This window comes from Sus scrofa, chromosome 6 (assembly GCF_054392235.1).
Source record: "Sus scrofa isolate SSC_HxYL_T2T_F1_AM1 chromosome 6, Sscrofa_HxYL_maternal_Yorkshire_Landrace_v2.0, whole genome shotgun sequence".
Taxonomy (NCBI): Eukaryota; Metazoa; Chordata; class Mammalia; order Artiodactyla; family Suidae; genus Sus; species Sus scrofa.
This window is the reverse complement of record NC_139388.1, coordinates 104,931,950-104,952,040: the sequence shown is the minus strand read 5'-3', so window position 1 is coordinate 104,952,040 and position 20,091 is coordinate 104,931,950. Positions and strand designations below refer to the sequence as shown.

Here is a 20,091-nt window from a genome sequence, read left to right as displayed (position 1 = left end):
AATAAAAGAAGAGTTAACTATTTATGATGCCCCATTTTTTTTCTTTTCTTTTTCTTTCTTTTTTGGTCTTGCAAAATGCTGTTAGATCAAGTGCCGATAAACAGGGGTATGTCTAGGGGAACTTCTGTCTCCTTCCTATGTCCCCTGTGACAGTTTAAAGTACTTATGTGGCAAACAGCTGGTGCCCTCTGGAATTTAACCAATAGTATTGCTTGTTCACTGTAGAAACTGGAGTTTAAAATCTTGGTAAACAAATGAAAGTATTCGGGACTTCCCATTGTGGTTCAGAGGGTTAAGAACCCGACTAGTTTCCATGAGGAAGTGGGTTGGATCCCTGACCTCACTCAGAGGGATTAGGATCCGGCACTGCTGTGAGCTGGGGTGTAGGTCACAGACATGCCTCGGATCCTAACTTGCTGTGGCTGAGGCATAGGCTTGCAGCTGTAGCTCCAATTCAGCCCCTAACCTGGGAACTTCCATATGCCGTGGGTATGGCCCTAAAAAGACAAAAAAGAAAAAAAAAAAAAGGAAATGAAAGTATTCATACTCTGTGCTAATCTATTATATAGTCTCTTGTGATTTTTTATTTTTAAAAAACTCAAAATGCAAAGCATGAAATACGGCCAAGTATTCAACAGAATGTTCAACATTTTAAATGTTTCACAAAAGAAAAGCTCTTTTAAAAAAAGGGCCAATGGAGTTCCTGTCGTGGCTCAGCGGTTAACGAATCTGATTAGGAACCATGAAGTTGCAGGTTCAGTCCCTGGCCTCGCTGGTTAAGGATCCAGCGTAGCTGTGAGCTGTGGTATAGGCCAGTGGCTACAGCTCCGGTTAGACCCCTAGCCTGGGGACCTCCATATGCTGCGGGTGTGGCCCTGGAAAAGAAAAAAAGACAAAAAGACAAAAAATAAAAAATAAAAAAAGAGCCAATGGATTCAATTTACATTTTAAACTATTTAATAGAGGTATCTGTTGTACACATGGTTTTAGTTTAACATAAACACAACATTTCTCTCTGGAGACACTTAACCTGAGTTGGCAATGAACTCCGAACTGCAAAGATTTTGATTCACAAAATAATTCTCCTCAAAATAGAGATGACAGTTCCCAAATGAGGAGCTCCCCCAAAGTTCAGGACTCAGTCCCAGGACAGGAGTGAGGGGAGACTCCTTGGAGATGGAAGGCTGTGCTGAAGTCATAGGATTGCACTTGGGGACCCTTAATCAGAGTGAGCTTCCGCAGACAGCCCCGGAAGGAGGTCTGGCTGCTCAGGCAGTTTTGCTTTACATCAGCTGTTTGGGAAGGAAGAGAAGATAAATCTTGTTTAGTTTCGTTAAATGATATGGCTAGCACAACAAATAAAAACAAGCTCATGTGGTTTCTACATTAAAATGAGAAGAGTGTATTTCTACAGAAGTGGCTCCGGTAAGAGGCGAATGCATAGAAAACTATTAATGTACAATACTTTTAAGGCATAGCTGTGACTTAAAATGGCATAAAGGGGATTTTTATTTTATTATCGCTTGTATCAATTCCTTGGAACACCCAACATGCATAATTTGAATCCAAAATCTGTGTGAGAGGATAAGACGCAGGTTTGTCCTCTAAAATGAGTCCTGACCCCCAAGATGATTCCCAGCTCTGGGCATCACTGAGATGATTCACCTCAGTGCAGTCATCCCGCTTAGTGTACATCACATCCAGTGTCCTCAGAGTCTAAACTAATGATCAATTTGTATATGGATTAGTTTAATTTTCCAAGAATTCCTAGGTATCTGAAATTGACTTTCTAAAATGGTAAAGGGGAGTTCCCGTTGTGGCTCAGTGGTAACGAGCCTGACTAGTATTCATGTAGGTGCGGGTTCGATCCCTGGCCTCGCTCAGTGGGTTAAGGATCTGGCGTTGCTATAAGCTGTGGTGTAGGTCACAGACGTGGCTCAGATCCCATGTTGCTGTGGCTGTGGCATAGGCCGGCAGCTGTGGCTCCAATTCGACCTCCAGCCTGGGAACTTGCATATGCCATGGGTGTAGCCCTAAAAAAGAAAATAAAAGGGGGACTTCCTGTTGTGGCTCAGTGGTGGCAAATCCAACTAGGAACCATGACGTTGCAGGTTCGATCCCTGGCCTCGCTCAGTGAATTATGGATCCAGCGTTGCCATGAGCTGTGGTGTAGGTCACAGACGAGGCTCAGATCCCGAGTTGCTGTGGCTCTGGCTTAGGCCAGTGGCTACAGCTCCGATTAGACCCCTAGCCTGGGAACCTCCATATGCCACGGGTGTAGCCCTGGAAAAGACAAAAAGACCAAAAAAAAAAAAAATGATCATATGGCAATACCCCTCAAATGTGAATGAGCAGAGCAGACGTCATACGCACCAGGATAGCCGCCCACATAAATGGGATTGTTGGTGTCAGCAGAGGTGGACTGGGTGTGTGGACTTTCAGCTCGAACTGTGTTCCCATCGACCATCAGAAGCACGCGGTGTTTGCTTTTGTTTGCCTGAAGCCTGTGCCACTTTCCATCGCAGAGAGTATGGGGAGCTTTGGGCTCGTATGTGGCTGTTATCCTACCAGCACCGTTGTTGACGTGAAACAAGAGCTGAACAACAGACACAGGCAAATATTCTTGGTGAGTTTTTCCCCACTTAAGGAGCACAATCCACTCATATAATGTTCTTTGAGTGGATCAAATCACAGCATCCTGTTAAAGAGGAGGGCTGCCTATGGAAGACAAACAATGTTTTTTGGGTTTTTTTTGGTCTTTTTTTGCCTCTTCTAGGGCAGCTCCCACAGCATATGGAGGTTCCCAGGCTAGAAGTCTAATCAGAGCTGTAGTCACCGGTCTACGCCAGGGCCACAGCAACGAGGGATCCGAGCTGCGTCTGCAACCTACACCACAGCTCACCGCAACACCAGATCCTTAACCCACTGAGCAAGGCCAGGGATCGAACCCGCAACCTCCTGGTTCCTAGTCGGATTTGTTAACCACTGCGCCACTACAGGAACTCCCAAACAATGGTTTTGAAACTAATATAATAAACCTAGTTAATTCAACCAGGCTCTGCCCTGGAGAAGATCAACTATATAGACATGGTAGACATGGAAACTTGGTGAACACTATAAGGGTTTGGGTCCTTAAATCATGATCAATAAAATAGGAGAACTCCTGGGGAAAAAAAAAAAGCCACATAGAGACTCTGATGCTATCCTATCAGAGTTCCAAAATTTCAGAGCAGGCAAATGGCCACCTCTGTTGGGACAAGCCTGAGGCACAGTTTTAGCCCTGCATCCTTAAATCAGTGCCTCGTTTTCAGGACCTCAGGAGCCTGTGGGTTTACTGAGGGCATTAGTTCATAGCAGTTGAAACAGCACCTGTGAAGGAACTTGACTACGTCCCTTCTGACAAACCACAGTTGTTTAGGCCAGTGGTTGCACAGAGAATCTGAGACCCGCAGAAGACGGGAGGGAAGAATTGTGAACGTCCTGTTGTAAGGTTCTTGTGCTACGTGTGAAGCTATTTAACATTCTTCCAAGGCAGACTGGGACAAACTAAAGAAGTATCTTCTAAAGCCTTCGACATCCACTAAAAATATTTTTAAGGAGTTCCCGTCGTGGCGCAGTGGTTAATGAACCCGACTAGGAACCAGGAGGTTGCAGGTTCGATCCCAGGCCTTGCTCAGTGGGTTAATGATCCGGTGTTGCCGTGAGCTGTGGTGTAGGTTGCAGACGTGGCTCGGATCCAGCGTTGCTGTGGCTCTGGCGTAGGCTGGTGCCTACAGCTCTGATTCGACCCCTGGCCTGGGAACCTCCATATGCCGCGAGAGCGGCCCAAGAAAATGGCAAAAAGACCAAAAAAAAAAAAAAAATTTTAAAAGAACAATAATATGCTGATAATAGAGGTAAAATATACATAGAAAATTACAGTTTTTGCAATTATGACACCTCTGATACCATTTCTCATATGTCACACCATGTGCAAATGGACACAAAAAATTCTCAAGTAGTTCCCATCATGGTGCGGCGGAAATGAATCTGACTAGGAACCATGAGGTTGTGGGTTCGAACCCTGGCCTCGCTTGGTGGGTGAAGGATCTGGCATTGCCGTGAGCTGTGGTGTACATCACAGACGTGGCTCGGATTCCACATGGCTGTGACTGTGGCTGGCAGCTGTAGCTCCCATTGGACCCTTAGCCTGGGAACCTCCATATGCCATAGGTGCGGCCCTAAAAGCAACAAAACAAAACAAAAACAAAAACAAAACATTTTCAAAATTCTTTCAAAATACAGGTAAGGAAAAAAGTTGGCTATAAGCCACAGGGCAGAGCGGCGGAAGTGTGGTATAGAAAAGTTTTGTTTCAACATGAAGATGACATGAAGGGGGAGAAGGGATGAAGGGCAAGAGATCCGATGTGACTTTCTTCTCTCCTCCCCACCCCGAGTCTAGCATATCCTGGGGGTCCAAGTCCCAGTGGGGAGCAAGGCGGGGGGTGATGCAAGAAACAAGCGAATACATTTGGGGAAATCAAGAGCCGTGTTCCTGGCCCTCCAAGAGGCAGGAGCTCAGAAAGAGTCAGGCATCGTTGCCCCACAGCAACGTGAGTTGGTCCCAGTGCAGTGAAAATGGTGGCAAAGCACATTAGGTAAAGACAGGACCCAAGTGACCACCACCCTGGCTCCCCATGGCCAATGAGGGGTAGAGCAGACCATACAAGCCCTCCTGTGCCCCTCTGGGGTTACAGAAGGTGGCTGAAGATGAGGAGGCACAGTTGGGACAGGAAGCCAGATCTACAGGGACACCTGCCGTGTCCAGGAGCAGTGTCCACGAACTGGTGGTGCTGAGACCTCAGACTCCTCGCCACAACCACCAGGGACAACTGGCCAAGTGCACAGAAGACAGAGGCTGCACCTGAAGACCCAGGAGTCGGGTGATGCCTCAGCACTGTCAGGGGAGAGCCCAGAACCCACAGAAAAGGACAAGGGCAATTAACATTCCCTCCTGCCTTCTTGACCAAGGGGAGCAGACTGGAATGAGAACCAGGAGAGGCTCTGATGAAGCCAATTTTAAAGCAGAAGACGCTAAACTGCTGCAAGTTATTGAATTCATTTTGTTCCCAACATGAGAAGGACTAGAGGCAGAAAAACAAGAGCAGAAGAATCAGAGGAACAAAAATGTGGCTTTTGCGCGCTCGCGCGTGCGCGCGCACACACACACACACACACACACACACACACACATTGGACTGTGGTACATCCATCCTGGCGAATACTCTGCAATAAAAGAAATGAATTGTTATCACAACACACGTGGGTGAAATGCCAGGAAATGAGACTCGGTGGAAAAAGCCAATCTCGAGAGGACCCATACTAATGGTTTAATTCATATAACAGTTGTGAAATAACAATTAGAGAGATTAGTTGTTGCCAGGAGCGAGGGGTACGGGGGAAGGAGTTGGTATGGATGTAAAGCCATTTATGGGACAGCTGTCCTGATTGTGGTGCTTCTGTGAGATGACTTAAGTGATTAAAATTGTGTAGAACCACATGTGCATGCACACACACGGACATGTATAACTAGCATAACGGAATAATCTCTGTGGTGATGAGCCAATGTCGGCTTCGGAGATTTGACGTTGTACTAGTTATGCAGGATGCGCCCCCTGAAGGAACTGGGGATGCCCTATACCCGGTGTGGCAACTGTCAGTCTCCAGTGATTTCCAATAAAATGTTGACAGATATTAGGGAGGACAGGGCATCAGGTCAGCAACTTTCACTCAGTTTAAGGAAAAAAAATTCTTTGTATTGTAGTTGCAGTTTTGCTTTAAATTTAATTTTTATCTTTAAAAAGCTTTGGAGGGTTCTCTCTTTTGAAAGAGTAACTGAACTTTTTCTCTATCCCATTAAAGGAGATAATTAGAAATTTTGATCTCGATAGTTCTACTGTTTCTCAGGGGCTCTGTCTCTGACACTGGGGTGAGGCGGGGACCCCACAGATGCGACGCACCCACCTTGCCATTTACAATCTCTAAGCCAATGGCATCCACCTTGGCGCTGCTGATCCCCAGGAGGACCCCGTTCTCAGAGGAGGTACGGAACTCCAGCGTGATGTTCACATCGGATCTCACTTTGTAGCCTTCTTTGACTGCAAAACACAAGGAAGACCTAAGTCAGGGTGAGGCCTGCCCAGCCCAGAGCGGCCATGGACTGGCTGGCTGGCTGGCTGGCTCCTCCCGACGTCCCAGAGACCTGGCTCCAGCTCCACTTCCACCAGCAAGTCACACCATCCGCCGAGCCTCAGCCTGCACATCTGTAAGGGGAAGCAATGCTTTTAGGGCAGACACACACCATCAGCTGGGCTGAGCCTGCCTTGAGCTGAGGCAGGCACATCCCCTCATCCAGAGCCACAGAGGGAAGGAATCAAAAGAGTTTTTTTTTTTTGGTCTTTTTAGAGCTGCACCTGCAGCATATGGAGGTTCCCAGGCTAGGGGTCCAATTGGAGCTGTAGCTGCTGGCCTACACCCCAGCCACAGCAACGCCAGACCTGAGCCATGTCTGCAACCTACACCACAGCTCATGGCAACACCGGATCCTTAACCCACTGAGCGAGGCCAGGGATCAAACCCTTGTCCTCATGGATACGAGTCAGGTTTGTTTCTGCTGAGCCGCAGTGGGAACTTCAACAGCAATTTGATCTACATAATCCCCTGATCATCCACCTGGCAGAGGGACATTTTATTTTTCCAACATCTGCTCTTGAGTATATCCCCATCTGCTGAGTATATTAGAGTCCACACTAGGTTTTCTTAAAGTGGGGCTTTAATTGAATAACTTTTTCATTCAGGTGATTTAAAAAAAAAAAAAAGGCTGAGATAAATTAGGGATATTAGCAATACCAGGCAGGTGTTGCCATGCCCAGGGCTGAGGGAAAAATGGGAAAAGGTGGTGTTGCTGGAGCTTAGAAGCAGAGAGTGAAGGAGAGCATCCAGCTAGCGTTCCCCCGCCTCCCTGCCACCCCAACCCCACCCCCACCGAGCCCCCTCGGAAGCTCAGGGCAAAGGAGCCCAGAAATGAGTTCCCTGTGATGGACAGCAGAAAAGGGGCCAGAGGAGCAGGGTTCTGAGTGCCCACAGGAAGTTAACCAGCAAACCAAGCATCCAAACTGCGGAGAGAACATAAGATATTATGACAAGGGCTAGTTCTAAGCCTTGAAGAATTTGCATTCCAAGGCATTTTAGAGATTTAAATTACCCCACTTATAACTGATTAATAGTTCAACGATCTAAATAGAGTTAGTTTCTTTATTAAATCTGACTTGCATTTTGTGTTGCTGATTTTTAATTCCAAGGTCTTGATTAACTTGGGCATAAAGCATGCCTTACATAAATGTGGGGAAAGTACAGATGCCACCAGCACCTCATATTGCCCTCTGCCTGGACGGCACCCCTCCTGATAGAAGAACATCTGGACAGCATGAGAGGCGCTTTTACACTGGAAGCAGAGCGGCCAGAATCCTCTGGAACAGGTAATGAAACATGGTCTGGCTGCAGCTTATCCAGTGGGTCCTGTCCTATCATGTAACCATTGGATCCATATCATCTTAGAGTACAGGTGAATCCCAAAGTTTTCTTTCAAGGTCCTTGGTGATACATACCAAAGGCCGCATATCCACTTCCTTCGAAGAAAGTTCCTTCCTCGGCTGCTGCATAGCACCTGCTTACCGCAGATGCAGACTCCGGGCTGTCCTTGTCCAGCTGTTTACTGTTTACTGCCACCTCCCCAATGCAAGCAGGAATGCTGTGGGTGATCTACGCCAAATGATGTAGGGTAGATGCTGCTTAGTATAGGAAGGGCAAGAGCAGTTTTTCCTACACTTCAGCAAAACACATTAAAATACTATCTTTAGGTTTTAAAAATCTCTTTGCCACAAGACTTCACATGAAGGGCTCACGTAAGGCTATTGTAATGTGTCAAAGGGGTTTCCTATTCTTCTGAGTGAATATCATGGACATCAAGACAGGAGTTTTTGGGAGTTCCCATCGTGGCTCAGCAGAAACAAATCTGACTAGTACCCATGAGGATGCAGGTTCGTTCGATCCCTGGCTTTGCTCAGTGGGTTAAGGATCTGACGTTGCCATGAGCTGGGGTGTAGGTCGCAGATACAGTTTGGATCCCGCATTGCTGTGGCTGTGGCATAGGCCACCAGCTGCAGCTCTACTTCGACCCCTAGCCTTCGAACTTCCATATGCTTCAGGTGCAGCCCTAAAAAGACAATAAATAAACAAACAAATAAATAAAATAAAATAAATAAAAAAGACTGAGGAGTTTTCTAATATTTTGCTGGACTTTTCCTGAGTTGTGCTGGGGCTGAAGCAGCTGTGCAAAGGGACATGTTCATAAACCAACAGGCAGGATGGCTGGTTGGGCTTCAGGAAGAAGCCCCAATACACTATTAAGGGACGTGGTTTAAGAGGATTGCATCTTGCAGCCAAGCCCTGGGCCCAAACAAGATAATTTAAACATAAACGTATTCCTGCACAAAACAAGCAGCCACAGGAAAGGCATGAGGGCTCACGGAGAAGACGCTGCTTACATTTCCAATGTTCCTGGCCCTGTACTCGGAGGGCAGGCCTCCCAGGTACAACTTTCCTTCCACATCCAGGGTGGTGGCATCTCCTACTGTGGTCACCATGGGGGAATCCTGGCCGTCGACCGTCAGGAAGCCCTTCCTTTTGAAGTACTCAGTCTTGACCTAGAGCAGAAAGAACACAGGCCTCATTTCACAACTTTAGCAGATGTCTGTTTGCAGCATCTGTTCACTCCAGCAGTCATAGCCTGAAAGAAATCCTAAAGGATGGGAGTTCCTGTCGTGGCTCAGTGGGAACGAATCTGACTAGGATCCACGAGGACATAGGTTCAATCCATGGCCTTGCTCAGTGGGTTAAGGATCCGGCACTGCCTGTGGTGTAGGTCACAGACCCGGCTCAGATCCCGTGTCCACTGTGGCTGTGGCGTGGGCTGGTGGCTACAGCTCAGATTAGACCCCTAGCCTGGGGACCTCTGTATGCCCCTGGTGTGGCCCTAAAAAAAAAAAAGCCTAAAGGATGGCTCAGGTTTTCACATAGTCACTGTTGAGAAGAGGCTGAGCCTGGAGCAGGTTAGAACAGAACACGTGCCAGGGTCCGAATCCCAAGAACACAAATGCCATGAGGTCACGTAGGGCTCATTCATGCCACGCCTGAGCTCGATTTACCTCTTGTCAAATGGAGAACATTTTGGGTACCCTTGTTCATTCCAGTGTTTGCTGAGTGTCTGTTAGGTGTCAGACACAGAGGGAGGCCCCGGGCATATTTTAGGAAACAGAAAAGGTCCCCGCCCACAAGGAGCTTACGTTCTATGGGCGCAGATACCAGAATCAAAGCAGGCTGGAAATCAGGGTATAATTCCAGCCGTGACACGGAGCAGACCCTAGGGCCGGGTGGAATGGAACCCTGAAGAGTGATCACAAGCTTCCTGGGAGCATACCGTGTGCCACTGGCCGTCGCTGAGGAGCGCAGGGTGCCAGACCTTTGTCCTGCCCTTCCCAAGGTCGAACATAAAGTGGAGACGGCCCTCTTGCAGCTGGAGTGCAGCGTAATCGACCTGGTTCTGATGGGCCATGTAGTAAATCAGGCCGCTGGAGGCGAACGTTCGGATGCTCAGCTGCACTGAGAGCCTGGAGGGAAGCAAGTGCTCAGCCCTCGGCAAGGAATAGGGTTTCACGTCTACTCTTTCAAATAACAGCAGCAAGAGGACCCAGTCCGTGCCTCTGCTTTTACATTCAACATCTCGGACCATTCCCCGCTCCTTCGTGTATCCATCCATCCACTTGACTCATGGCTACTGCGGGTACCTCGCTCTGCCAAGAATGGTTCTAGGAGCAGAGGACCAGGCAGGGAATGGAGGAAGGTCCCCGTCCCTGGGAAACTAATACCAGAATCATATCAGAGAGTTCAAGTCGGGTCACATGGAGGCCAACAGTGATCACATCAAATTGTCAGGACAGCAGCTCTGAAAGACGGCATTGCTGAGCTCTACGTGGAAGGTGGGAGAGAGCCCGGCAGAGCTCCGTGGGAGAGGCCACATCGTGTTTCAAGATGGTAAGAGTTGGTGAAAAGAATGGCTTGACCATGGTGGTCAGCCAGCAATCCCCAAGGGGCCCCGCAGGGGTGGCGGAAGGCTCCGTCTGAGTGTCCTCCCATAGAAGGAAGTACAGCGTCACTGAGACACACCCTGAGGGATGGGGACAGGGACAGGAGGGCAGGGGGCTCTGAGAGGCAGTGTTTGGATTTTATAAGTGCAGCTGGAAGTCACAGGAGGGCTTTAAGGAGGATGGGAGTGGATGGATTTATATCTTAAAAGGAACCCTGATGTGAACAACAAATTAGGTAGGGCCAAAGTGACAGCAGGGGTCAGAGTGACAGCAGGTGCCAGGGTGACAGAAGGTGTCAGGTGGGCAGCTGTTACAAGAGTCCACAGAACCAGACGGTGGCCCAGCCCAGGGTGGTGGGGGGATGTGGAGGACCCGGACCAAGGAGCAGCAGGACTTGCTAAAGGACTGAATTTGGAGGAAGGGGAGAGCACAGGCGCTGGGTTTGGCCTTGGGCAGCCAGGTGAAGGGCGATGACACCTACAGAAATGCGGGTTTGGGGGAGACAGTGAATTCTCGTTGGCACCTGCCCCACCCCTTGTGGAGGAGTCCAAGGGCCATCTGGGTGCCCAACCCCTGAGTTCTAAGTGGAGCTCAGCGCCAGGTTGTGGACATTAATGCACAGAGATGGTATTTCCAAGCTGCTGGAGTTCACCAGCCACCACGGAGAGTACTTGGACGAGGCTGGGCCTCCCTGATAGAGGTGGAGCCTGCAGAGGGACCCTCTGGTGGGCTTGGAGGGGCGGGAGACATGAGGCCAGGAGGCCTGATGGTCAAGGAAGCAGAGGGGCCAAGTGCACCAGTGCTGTGGAAGGCCTGGAAACAGCAAAAAGGACGTGGCCATGGCAGGTCTCAAATGACCCTGGTGAGGAGGGAGGAGGTGGGGAGGGGGATTAATGTGGGACGGGCGGTACCTGGTGTGGGGGGAAGGGGTGGGGGGCGGCATCTCCTGGAGAGTTTCTGTTTTAAAAGATAGCAACTTGGGAGTTCCTGTCGTGGCTCAGTGGTTAACAAATCCGACTAGGAACCATGAGGTTTTGGGTTCGATCCTTGGCCTCACTCAGTGGGTTAAGGATCTGGCATTGCTGTGAGCTGTGGTGTATATCACAGATGCAGCTCAGATTTGACATTGCTGTGGCTGTGGTGTAGGCCGGTGGCTACAGCTCCGATTAGACCCCTAGCCTGGGAACCTCCATGCACCGCGGGTGCGACCCTGAAAAGACAAAAACACCAAATAAAAGTAAAAAATTAAAAAAAAAAAGGTAGCAACTACCAGATAGGAAGCAGGCACAGGGGTCACAGGCTCAGACTCTGGGGCCAGAGCACCTGGACCTGAATCCCAGCTCTGCCTTGTGAGCCGGAGCAGGTGTCCCCCTTCCCCGGGCCTCCGATTCTTTGTCTATAAAATGAAGGCAGGAAGTCACTGCTTCCTCAGAGGATAATTATGATAATTGTGGGGTGTGTGTGAAATACGGAGATGGTCTCTGGCACAAGAGTCTGTCCTCTGACGCTCACTGATGGTGACTGGATGATGGTCCTGATGCTGCCTGTGTGTTGACAGGACCCAGGTTTGAAAGAGGGAGAAATGGGGGGAGAGGGGAGGGGATACTCCAGGGGACAGTTCCCTGTGGCAGGGGACGGGAGAGTGGGGATGAAGGGAGGGCTCTTTCTGGTGGTGGGCAGACCTCTGAGGGAGGGAAGTCAGCAGCTGGGGGGTGAAGAGAGGCTGTGGGGACACAGAGAGTCTTGAGATAAGAATCGATGAAGAATCTAAAACGTGAAGATATTAGCCACGCATACTGGGTCCCCGTAAACTTAGAGTTTGGAAGTTCCATCTGAGATCTGTGGCCACAGCTTAAAGTCAAACCAGGCAAGAAAGAGAGACACGTTCCTGCAGCCCTGACCACCAGCTCGGGCTCTGGTGGGACCAGGACCAGCATGGGCTCCACCTGGGGTCACCCTGGCAGAGATGAGTGGGTGAAGGGGCCTTGCTCTGGAACCTGCTATTATCATGGCACCAAACCCATTTGGGGCAGGGGACAGACTGTGCTGTGGGAGCTAGGAAGGGGGTGAGGGTGGAGAGAAGCACGAGGGTTTAGGGGTCTCCTTGCAGGGGAGGAGCTGCTGGAGGGGACCTGCCAGAGTAGGGCCGAGGAGTACGAGGTCCTAACTGGGATGCTTAGAGATGGCGGAGGTGGGGTGGGCCCTTGTGAAGTGCTCAAGGGTGTGACCACGGGGTTGTGGGGGCGGGGGTGGCTGGGAGAAGGAGGAAAGGAGCTCTGACAGATTGGAGCTAGAGGACCTCAAGATCAGGTGCTGGGGGCTCCGATCTCAGGGGCAGATGGCGGGAGCTGCAGGGAAAAGACAGAGCCAAGGTCCGGGCGGGGCAGTGACCTCAGATGACAACGACCCGAGTGCAGAGCAAGGTGCGGCTACAGGCATGTGCTTTAGAGGCTGAAGTTCACAGAAGATGTGGGAGCACGGCGGGGTCCTGAGGAGCCTTGGCCATGAGATCCCTGGATGTGAGCCCCCTTCACAGAAAGGAGGAGGGAACCTGGGACACGTGGGTGTGAGGTCGGGGGGATGGCAGAAGGCCGTGGCTGTGGGGGTGGTACCAAGGAGCTGGGGGGCCCAGTGAAAGAGTGTGGATAGACAGTTTCATCAAAGCAGTGAACGCTGACTGCAGCATGCGGTCCCGAGTCTAGATGGTGGATCCAGAGGACTTGGGATTTTTGATAGAAGAGTGATTCCCACACCTTCGTGCAGACACGCGGAGGCAGCGACCAGCCCTCCTCCAGATGGGGCTCAAACCACAGGAACCCCTGAGTTCCACACACAGACATGGCCTTCCTCCCTGGGCCTTCTCACTGCCACCCCTGGTGGCTAGTTGAACCCTCCATGATGAAACAGGAGAAGCTTCTGGAAAAGACTCATCCTGCATTCACCCAGCCGTGAGACACCTCATGAGGACTTCAGGGCAATGCCTACCTCCTTCGGACAACCAGTTGATTAAAGGGCAGCACGAGGTGGCTGCCCTGTGTGAGGCCAAACTGGTGGGCGTTGGAGATGAACTCTGGGGCTCTGTCCACGGCACACACTCCCTGTAAGAGATGCACAGGCTCTCAGCCATGCCCAACCAGGACCCACGCCAACACGGACATGTTTTTGCATGAAGGACCCATCTCAGATGCTCTGAGAAGATCCTGAGGGTGCCGGTGGCCACAGGAGTAGCCCAAGCACCGGGAATTGGTAAGTGTCCACCCACAGGCGACAGGCCGGGCTCGTTCCTCCCCAAAGGAGCAAGGGGCACCCAGGATGAGGCTGGCTGGAGGGAAGTGTCCTGACTCCAGACCCAGCGAGGCCTCAGAATCACTTTTCCAAGACAAGGTTCTGAACTCAGAGATAAGCCTTGCTTGGAAGATACCGCTTTTGCATGACAGAGTGCAAACTTTCAACCAAGGAAACAGAAATCAGAAAAAGGAAAAAAAAAAAAGTGAAAATCAACCAGGGCTACTGTGAAAAATATTTGGTCAAACCTAGCTGTTCCTAAGTGAGTCAAATCTTTTTTATTTTTTTTTAAACCAATGGTGATATGTCCAGTGGCTTACATAAATCCTTATTTTCATGTTTCGGACTACATCCCAGGTGATAATGAGTCCTTAGAGACTCTGCCCCAAAGTCTGGGGTAGGGCAGCCCAAGGAGGTGCTCACAGCCTGGACGCCAGGCCCTGGCAGGTTGTGGGGAGCACTGCCCGACCCCCTCCACCTTCACCACAGGGATAACCCTAACCCCCCAGCCTCCTTCAGACAGTGGCTTCCAGCTGGTTCTTCCCACCAGTAGAGGGCGGTGTGGGGAGGCTGCAGAGGGAGTGGGAGAAGCCAGGCATTTCTCCTCCTGCCCACCTCCCTGGCAGGGCTGCTCCTCGGTGCTGTGGGGCCCCTCAAGACCCTCTCTGTTCAGACCCGCTCCCTGGGCACCCCCTCTCCCCCATGAGTCACTGCTCCAGCATCACTGTGCAGCTTTCCTAACTCCTTTCTAGCCAGGTCCCCCCTGGGTGGTGTGCTTGCTTTCAGGCTGGATCTGAATGATGGAATTAAAGCAGCCCCCTTACTGGACTCGGTAGAGGCTGGGGTTCCGGCAGGAGTTCGCCATCCTCTCCAGGGAGAGCCAGCTTGGGTCTTTCTGAGGGCGAGCAGGAGTCCAAGTCCACGTGCTCATAGCCAATGGCACCGGTGAAATCCAAAAGTCTAGATACAAACCAAGTGTGTTCAGGATTAATGAAGACAGTACGAACCGACACGTGAGCCAGGGTCATTTGATTCCTGGGCACTTGAAATCCATTCAAAAACATTCATATAATACTGTTAGAGGTATCAGATTGACCACCCCCCTCAGGGGCTACAAGTCCGTATCCTACTTACATATCCTCTTGTTCGGCTCTTCTGCCTGAAATGCAAGCCCGCTGACCTGCCCCTGAGCCCATCCCCATATGTCCATCTGGCCATTGCCAAGCCGCCCTCAGGAGGTGGCTCCAAGGCCATCATCTCCCCCTGCAGCCTTGGCTGGGCTGCCTCAGGGCCAGCGTCTGGCTCTAACTCACACCACGCTGCACAGCGGCCCCAGTGAAACCCTCGTTTCTTTCTCACAGGTTTCCCTTTACATGTCCCCTATCTGCGTGTCCCTGTCAGGACTTTCCGAGGACTCAGTTATGAACAGTACTTAGACGTTTCTGCCCTACTGGATTCCCAGCCTCACAGTTTCCAGTAGGAAGAAGATGCCTAATCGATTAATTATAAACAGACTATTGGGTGAATAAATAAATCGACTGAGGGAGTTTCCTGGTGGTGCAGCAGGTTGAGGATCTGCTGTTATCACTGCAGTGGTTCAGGTCACTGCTGTGTTGCAGGCTTGTTCCTTCTTGGCCTGGAAACTCCTACATGCTGTGGGTGTGGACCCAAAAATACATATATACATGCACATATTTATATATAATGTACAAATAACGGAGGCAAGGCTCTGATGTCATCATTGTGTTGCTACCCACTCCAGCCCATTAGCCTTTTCAATTTCAAGAACTCCTAAGAAGTTTCCTCACAAAAGACAGTGTCACCATGAAAGAGCCACGTCCTTGCTTAAGGTCACAGGGCAGGTCACGCACATCTCGTTTCTCCTGTGCGGATTCTGCCTCCAAACGCCCCCCACCCAGGTCAGAGCACAGTCCTGTCCCCCCGCACGCAGACCACAGGCAGAGGGGGAGTGAGGAGGAAATAAACGCCCATGGGTGCAGGTAATTCCCTCCTTCATCCTCATCAGCTCCACATGGGAACAGAGACTTCCGGTTCTCAATCAGACCGTAATTGTTTTAGGAGGAACCATTCATAACATTCATAATCTGAAACTGCCAATAGCCCAGTTGTAAAGCCTCCTTTAAAGCAACGAGCTCAAGAAACTTTTGGAGTGCCCGTTGTGGCTCAGTGGGTTAGGAACCTGACTAGCATGCCTGAGGATGCAGGTTTGACCCCTGCACAGTGGTTGAAGGATCTGGTGTTGCAGTGAGCTGCGGGGTGGGTTGCAGCTTTGCTGTGGCCATGGTGGAGGCCGGCAGCTGCAGCTCCGATTAGACTCCCAGCCTGGAACTTCCATATGCCGCAGGTGCTGCCCTAAAAAGAAAAAAGAAAAAAAAAAATGACAGCAAGAAAGTTGCTTCACAAAGTCTCTACATTCTCAAAACACTTGCCAAAATGTATTTGACCTTGGCTGCCTGTTGACAATCCTGTGCATCTACTGTTTAGCGGTTCCTTTTTCCTCACCCGTGATGCCTGGATCTAGCCATCCTTCTAGGCCAATAAAATCCATTTGAGGGACACTCATGGTAGAACATGGGAGTCACTTATTTTTTGGGAACTTGTAGCATCCTGGGCCATCTCGAACAGCAACATGAGGTTGTGGGCCAGTGCTAGCACTCAGTAGTAAAGGTCAGAAAGTGCAGCAGCACGCTGAGAGCAGCCACACTTACTCCATGTTGAAGATCAGGTTTTGAATACAGCCCTGGAAGGAGCTTCTCATCTTGAGCACAGGTGCCTCCACGCCCTCTGGAACTCCCCCTATGTATAGGTTGGACACGTTTATTGTCCTGCTTTCTGTGGACGGGCCCAACTTCATGTCCACAGGAGTCGTCTCATCCAGCTGGACAGTGATAATTCTAAAAGGTTAGAGAAGAAAATAAAGGTTTTCACATATAATGAAATGCAACTGTCCATTTTAATATCTCATTCTGGCAAGTTCTTACCCAATCATAAAAGTTCCCTGACGATAAATTTTAACCTGACATTTAACGTGTGTGTGAATAAACAGGTGAATCCTGAAAATTAAACCTCACAGCTGAACAAGCTCCAAAAATGAACGGAACGTGATTATGTATTATTCGATTCAATTGACTTTTGGAGAGTTGTCTTTTACTTCTCTACCTGTGACAAAACGTGCAGCATGTTTTTAAAACATTTGGTCTAGCGTTTTGCAGGGAGATTATACAGGAATACTGATATAACATCATTTCCCATGTCATGGTTTATGTTTTGCTATTTACTGTGTTACTATTTACCATTTTATCATTCCCCATTAGTATTTACTAATAATATAACACGATGTGACAGAATGATTCCAACATAAAGACAGTAAGTTGGGCTCCAGAAAAGGTCAGGGCTAAGGCTGTTCACTTATGAAAATGCAGTCAATATCTTCTTACAAAATATACAAAACTGATTTCCAAGGAGGTATCCTAGAAAGTGTTTACACCCTTTTTGGAAATATAACTCTGGATGTTAATGACATCATATGAATTATCTCAATCACTTCACAGCACAGAGCACCATAAAGCTTCCTACTGGGGAAACTTGGGAAGGTTACGCAAATACCTCCCACTCCTTATCAAGGAAATGGAGTGCTCCTGGCCATCGCTGTAGGTGCCCGTGGGAGCACGCGGGAGAGCCCTCTTCAGGCTGGTTCCATCCCCGGCATTGACGTGTACTTCAATGAGGCCTTCGATGAGCACGATGGAAAAGAAGGGCTGGGAAGATTGCACAGAGAATTCCCATAGGAAAGACATTACTCCATGATTGAAAGAATTGTCATCTTACTACGTAATGCGGGAGTATTAGCACCAAGGAAGCGGCCCCATAAGAATATCACCATCTAACACAACTATTTTCGATGTGGCATATGACTTTCTAATCTCTGCTTAAATAATTCACATTCTGATTATGCTGCTATCACTAACCATGTCAAGGAGTTCCATTTCTATATACTCTTCACGCTTATTACGTATTGATGCATTATGTTCTAACACATAGTAATACCCTAAGTTCCTGTGTTCAAACATATAGTTACATTGTAAGTCACAGATCTATTTCTCTTTTCCCCCAGTTTTATTAAGATATGATTGACACATGCCATTGTATTAGTTTTGGGTATATAACACAACCATTGGCTATTTGTATATACTGCAAAAAGGTCACCCCAATACGTTTAGTTAGCATCCATCACCTCACATAGCTACAAACTGTTTTTGTTGTGGTGAGAAATTTCAAGATCTACTCTCTTAGGAGTTCCCGTTGAGGCTTAGTGGAAACGAATCTGATTAGCATCCATAAAGATGCAGGTTCGATCCCTGGCCTCGCTCAGTGGGTTAAGGATCCAGCATCGCAATGAGCTGTGGTGTAGGTCGCAGACAAGGCTCGGATGTGGCGTTGCTGTGACTGTGGTGTGGGTCAGCAGCTACAGCTCTGAATCCACCCCTAGCCTGGGAACTTCCATATGCCATGAGTGTGGCCCTTAAAAAAAAAAAAATCTACTCTCTTACTTACTTTCCAATCTGTTCTGTTTCTGTGAGTTTGTTTCTTTAGATTCCACATATAAATGAAATCATAGAATATTTGTCTTTCTCTGTTTGACTTCTAATACCCTCAAGGTTCATACATGTTGTTTTATAGGATTTCCTCCTATTTTATGGTTGAATAATATCCCACTGCACATTTACACCACATCTAATTTATCCATTCGTCTACTGATAGACACTAACCCTAACTCTAACCCTGCGATGTCTTGACTACTGTAAATAATGTTGCATTGAACAAGAGGGTGAAGCTATCTCTTCCAGACAGTGATTTCATTGCCTTCCATTATATACCTGGAAGTGGAATTGCTGGATTGTATGGGAGTCCTATGAACTTTTTGAGGACACTCCATACTGTTCTCCATAGTGGCTGCACCAATGTACATTCCCACCAACAGTGCACCCGGGGTCCCTTTTCTCCTCATTCTCACCAGCACGTTATTTCATGTCTTTTCGATGGTAGCCATTCTCAGGGGTGTGAGGTGAGAGCTCCTTGCAGAATCTATTCCTTTGTTTAAAAAAACTTTTAAAAATACAGCAAATACTTGCATGAGGATGTTCTAATTTTTTATTATCACACATAATGAAAATTTAACCTTCCCCACCCTTGTGAAATTTTAAAGATTTTTAAACATGGGATTAAAGAGTTGAAGCTTTGAAAATATTGAAGGCTTTTCATCCTTTTTTTCGCCACTCTGAGAGAGGGTCACCAGTAGAACTGGCTTTTCACAAGGCCTCACCAGCACTGGGTGACATGATCTCTTTTGTGCTGACTTAGTAGCACATTTTGATTTACTAGAGGCCGTATTAAGATTGGTGGAGGAAAACAGTTTGATGGTGCCTCAGAAAGTTAACCCTAGAATTTTCATACGACCCCAGCAATTCTATCCCTGGGTATATACCCCAAAGAATTGAAAACAGGTTCTCCAGCAAATACTTGTATGAGGATGTTCATAGCAGCAGTATTCAGACTAGTCAAATGGTAGATTCAACCCTCAACAATAACCAAATTATGCTCTGTAGACAGTGGGATATCATTTAGCCATGGAAAAGGATGTACTGATAAGTCCTGCAGTATGGATGAACCATGAAAACACGCTAAGAAAAAGACACAAAGGAGTTCCCATTGTGGCTCAGAGGGTTATGAACCCAACTAGTATCCATGAGGATGTGAGTTTGATCCCCGGCTTCAATTGGTGGGTTAAGGATCTGGCAGACAGGCTTAGATCCGGGGTTGCTGTGGCTGTGGCATAGGCTGGCAGCTGTAGCTCCAATTGGACGACCCCTAGCCTGGGAACTTCCATAGGCTGCATGTGTGGCCCTAAAAGCAAAAAAAAAAAAAAAAAAAAGAAAAAGACCCAAAAGATCACATGTATGAGTTCATTTATATGAAATATTCAGAAAAGGTAAATTCATTCATAGATACAGAAAGATGACTGGTGGTTTGCAGATTTAGAGAAAGAGGGACAATGGAACGGGCAGACTATTTACCAGGCAGAGGCTTTTATTTGGGTGATGAAAATGTGTTGGAACTGGATAGAGAAGGTAGCCTCACGAGAGTGTGGAAGCACTAAATGCCACTGAATATTTCTCCTAAAAATAGTTACTTTTATCTCAACTTAAAAAGGCTGTTGGAGACCACGAGCTATTCTGTCCTTGTTAGACCCGCACCACGTGGCTTGTGAGGTGTGTGGGGTCTAAGACCGGGCTCTGAAATAACAGCTGTGTATCTTGGGCAGCTTAACCAGGCTCTCTGAATCCCGTTGTTTCCTCCGCAAAAGAAGGGAGGCAGCATTCACGCTGAAGTGTGGCTGAGATAATTACACAGCACTGTCTGTACAAGATCTTGCACAGCAGACAACGGTACCCTCAATTGTAGCTGCATGGCTTCCACTTCAGACAGACAACACACTAGCATTCTGTGAACCTCTTCCAAGTCCATGATGTATGAAGTTTGAGCAGAGGAAAGGGTAATTATTACCTCTGCCATTGAAACTAATGATAGGCAGCAAGTATCT

At 48.5% G+C, this 20,091-nt stretch overlaps 1 protein-coding gene across 4 annotated transcripts in view; it reads right to left on the bottom strand.

Annotated features, from left to right (window-relative positions):
* Positions 1–939: 939 nt before the first annotated feature.
* Positions 940–20,091, bottom strand: part of LAMA1 (laminin subunit alpha 1) — a 136,173-nt gene continuing 117,021 nt past the window's right edge. For all 4 annotated transcript variants that reach the window (XM_021096069.2, XM_084964184.1, XM_084964183.1 and 1 more), the window contains exons 54-63: positions 17,097–17,248; positions 16,199–16,384; positions 14,294–14,429; positions 13,170–13,282; positions 9,518–9,707; positions 8,586–8,744; positions 7,647–7,800; positions 6,004–6,137; positions 2,374–2,596; positions 940–1,292 (exon numbers count right to left, since the gene is read on the bottom strand). In XM_021096069.2, coding sequence (XP_020951728.2) covers positions 1,132–1,292; positions 2,374–2,596; positions 6,004–6,137; positions 7,647–7,800; positions 8,586–8,744; positions 9,518–9,707; positions 13,170–13,282; positions 14,294–14,429; positions 16,199–16,384; positions 17,097–17,248 — 1,608 coding nt within the window. In that variant the 3' untranslated portion in view covers positions 940–1,131. The remainder of the gene's footprint in view (positions 1,293–2,373; positions 2,597–6,003; positions 6,138–7,646; positions 7,801–8,585; positions 8,745–9,517; positions 9,708–13,169; positions 13,283–14,293; positions 14,430–16,198; positions 16,385–17,096; positions 17,249–20,091) is intronic.